Below are 3,843 nucleotides of genomic sequence, written 5' to 3'. Positions count from 1 at the left end.
AAAAAAAAAAAAAAAAAACGCGTCAGGATTTCCTGATGTGTCAATATTTGACACATCAGGAAATCTAGATTCAATTTAATTTTTTTTATATATATATCAGGTTTCTGACATGCTATTTTTAGCACGTCGGAAATAAATAAATATATATAAATATACACATATCAAGTTTATTTATATATATATATAACTGTTTTCTGACGTGCTAGTTTTAGCACGTCAGAAAAAAGTTTTTTTTTTCAGGTTTATTTATATTATATATATTTCATCTAATTTTTGTTTTTTATTAGGAAGGATTTTAAATGAAAATGAGACTCAAAATTTTTTCAGATCTTTATTAAACAACTGCTCTTTGATTTATTATTCTTCATGCAGTAATATAGAAATTAAAATAAAATAAAAATAAAAATAAAAACTGTTTTCTGACGTGCTAAAACTCGAACGTCAGAAATTTCTGACGTGCTAGTTTTAGCACGTCAAAAAACATTTTTTTTTTTTTTCAGGTTTATTTATATTATATATATTTCATCTAATTTTTGTTTTTTATTAGGAAGGATTTTTTTTTCTCTCTCTGCACGCTTCTATATATATATATCTTATTCATTCTTCTTCTCTCCCTTTCTTAATTAATTCATTCTTCTTCTCTCCTTTTTTTTTTTAATTTCTTTTTTTTTTTTCTCTCTTTGCACGCTTCCATTCTTCATTCTTCTAATTTTTTTTTTCTTTTCTTTTTCCTCCCCCAAGTTCCAACACACCGTAGTGTGCACACCCTACAATTTTTTTTTAAAAAATATCTTTCTTTTTTTTCTCTCTCTGCACGCTTCTATCTTCTTCATTTTTATTTTTTATTTTTTTTAATTCCAAACGTGCTACTTTAATGCATCAGAAATTTCTGACGCGCTGAATCTAGCACGTCAAAAATTTCTGACGTGTTAAATGTTGGCACGTCACTAAAAAAATGGGCGTGACATTCTACTTTTTCCCTCTTCATTCCCTCTTTTTATATATTATTTATTCTTTTCCTTTTCTATTTATTTCCCCACACACTCTCTCTCTCCTCTCTCAATCTGCATAGCTAGCCGGCCAGCTCCCTCTACAATCTCAACCCACACTTTCTTCCCCTCTTCTTTTATTTTCCTCTGCTTTTGTTTCCCTCTTCTCTGATCTGCACAGCCGACCAGCACCCTCTAAAGGGAAGAAGAAAAAGAAAAGGAGAAGAGAAAAAAGAAGAGAAGCAGCTGAAGAAATGCAGAAGAAGAAAAAATGAAAAGGGGGAAGAGAAGCAGAAGAAGAAAATGAAAAGGAGAAGAGAAGCAGAAGAAAAAATAAAAAGGGGGAAGAGAAGAAGAAGAAGAAGAGAAGATATATAAGAAGATTTTTTGGGTTTTTGAAAATTTGTTGGGTTTGACGTTTGGGTTTTTGATTTTTCAAATTGATTTTTTTATTTGAGTTTTTGAAGGTTTTTTGGGTTTGAATTTTTGAAAATTAATGAAGAAAAGAAGAGAGAGAGAGAGGTGAGAAAATGAAGAGGGAGATCAATCAATCTGGAGAGGGTGGAAAAAAAAATTAAAAAAAAAAAACATTTTATTTTAATTGAAAAATAATTGAAATTAATAAATTTTTTAATTGAAAAAAAAAATTCCAGAAAAATTTTAAAAAAAGAAAAATTATTATTTTTTAATAATTTTCTATAACTTACTGACGTGTTAATTTAACACGTCAGAACATTTTCTGACATGTCAATTTCTAACACGTCAGTAATTTTTTTTGACGTGTTATATTTAACACGTCAAAAAATTTTCTGACGTGTCACTTTTAACCCGTCAGAAAATTCTGACGTGTTAAATCTACCACGTAAGAAATTTTCATTTCTAACACCCATAATATTAACGCCTGAAACACTTCAAAAATACCCCGTTAGAAGGACTTTCTGACGTGTCAGACCACCTGACACGTCAGAAAACTTATGTCAGCAAAAAATTAGTTTTTTATAGTGCTTTATAGACTATATATTTTATTGATCTATGATTTGAGTACATAACTCTTTATAAAACTTTAAGATGTGATTTAAAATATTTTAAATTAAAAATATCCTTTAAATGATGATTAACAAATCAAATCCTTGGATTTAAAAAATACAAAATCAACCTTTATCATTAAGGATTTATATAAGTAGTGGTCATCCATTTTGGTGATTGTGCTCATTAGTGTTGCGTTAAATTGTATTGCTTTCTTTTTCATTTTTTAAGTGGGAGGGGTATTTTAGAGAGAGAGAGAGAGAGAGAATAAATGTCTTTATTTCATATTCAAATATTTAGTAAAAATTTTACGGCTTTAACATACAGGCAAACTTTAACAATCACAGTGCAAAAAAAAAAAAGACAAAAGACAAAAAAATATATATATATCCACATTTACAAGAATTAAGCAAGATAAAATCACTCCAGATTATTGGAAAGAAAATGACATGAACCAATCCACAAAGGCAGCAGTTTTGACGACTGCATAAATATTTAAGCTTTGAAGCAAATAAAACGACCAAGTCCTTTAGGAGGATCCCCATCCCCATGTCCTTCATCATCTCCGGAAATCTCAACCGCCTTATGCTGTTGATGCTTCTTTTTGGTCTCATCTTTAGGGACAGTTACAGTAAGCACCCCATCACGCATTGAAGCCTTAATTTCGTCGACCTTTGCATTTTCCGGCAAACGGAACTGCCTCGAGAAGCTGCCACGACCTCTCTCCTTGCAGTGCCACTTGTCGGCCTTGTCGTCGTCCGGCAAATCTTTCCTCTCCCCACTAATATGAATCACTCTGTCGTCATGCACTTGAAGCTTCACGTCCTCTTTCGCAACACCCGGAAGATCAATCTCAAAGATGTGGACGTGAGGGGTTTCCTTCCAGTCCATCCGGGTATCCGAGCTTTCGAAGAAGAAGCCTCGGAAAGGATCGAGAAAGTTTCGCTGATCCAAGAGGGATTGAAATAGTGACATCTTATATTACTAGTTTTCTTCAATAGATCTTGTTTGCTGGTAGTTGTTGATCGATGTTGGTGTATATATATTGGAAGGAGGAAGAGAAAGTAGCTTCTTGAAATTTCTGGAGGTGTAGAGAAGAATGTTGGAGAAAGTTTGTGTGCTCCATTGCGCGCAGTGTGCTTTTCGAATTCTAGTTTGAGAGTCAAAGTCAGTGTTAGACGAAGTCTCCAGAAGAACCTGGAAAATTATGATTAAAGCCCATATACCCATTTTTACCTATAACACCAGGTCGTCGGTACAAAAAAATCATTTTTTTCTTGATTAGAGTTTTTTTGACTTGGAGTGTCCGACACATCAGAAAACTTTTTTGACTTGGCATTTTTGACGTGTGTTGAAGGTCAAAAACATGAGTTAGTAAATTTTTTTTACTGGCGTGTTACTATTTGACACGTCAAAATTTATTGACGTGTTACTGTTTGGCACATCAATAAATTTTGCTGACGTGTTATATTTTAACACGTCAATAAATTACTAACATATCAAATTTTGACACGCCAATAATTTATTGACGTGTCAAATTTTGCCATGTCAATAATTTATTGACATGTTAAAATATAACACGTCAATAAATTTACTAACGTGTCTAAATTTTAAAAAATTATTAAAAAATAATAATTTTTATTTTTCAAAATTTTTTTTGAAATTTTTTTTTCAATTAAAAAATTTATTAATTTAAATTATTTTTCAATTACAATAATTTTTTCTTTTAATTTTTTTCACCAATTTCGTTTCTCCAGCACTTACGCCATTCTCTCTCCCTCTCTTCTTTTCTCTATTTTCAAAATCTCAAACCCAAAAAATCTTCAAA

The 3,843-nt window shown here is 31.2% G+C and overlaps 1 protein-coding gene across 1 annotated transcript; it reads right to left on the bottom strand.

The window, feature by feature from the left end:
- Window positions 1-2,369: 2,369 nt before the first annotated feature.
- LOC132184914 (17.5 kDa class I heat shock protein-like) lies at window positions 2,370-3,107 on the bottom strand. The gene has a single exon (XM_059598704.1). The coding sequence runs from the start codon at window positions 2,988-2,990 to the stop codon at window positions 2,511-2,513; it is 480 nt and encodes a 159-aa protein (XP_059454687.1). The 5' UTR covers window positions 2,991-3,107; the 3' UTR covers window positions 2,370-2,510.
- Window positions 3,108-3,843: the final 736 nt, after the last annotated feature.

The sequence above is a fragment of the Corylus avellana genome, chromosome ca6 (genome assembly GCF_901000735.1).
Source record: "Corylus avellana chromosome ca6, CavTom2PMs-1.0".
In the NCBI taxonomy this organism is placed as follows: Eukaryota; Viridiplantae; Streptophyta; class Magnoliopsida; order Fagales; family Betulaceae; genus Corylus; species Corylus avellana.
The sequence above is the reverse complement of the archived record's forward strand: the minus strand, read 5'-3'. Positions and strand labels throughout refer to the sequence as shown.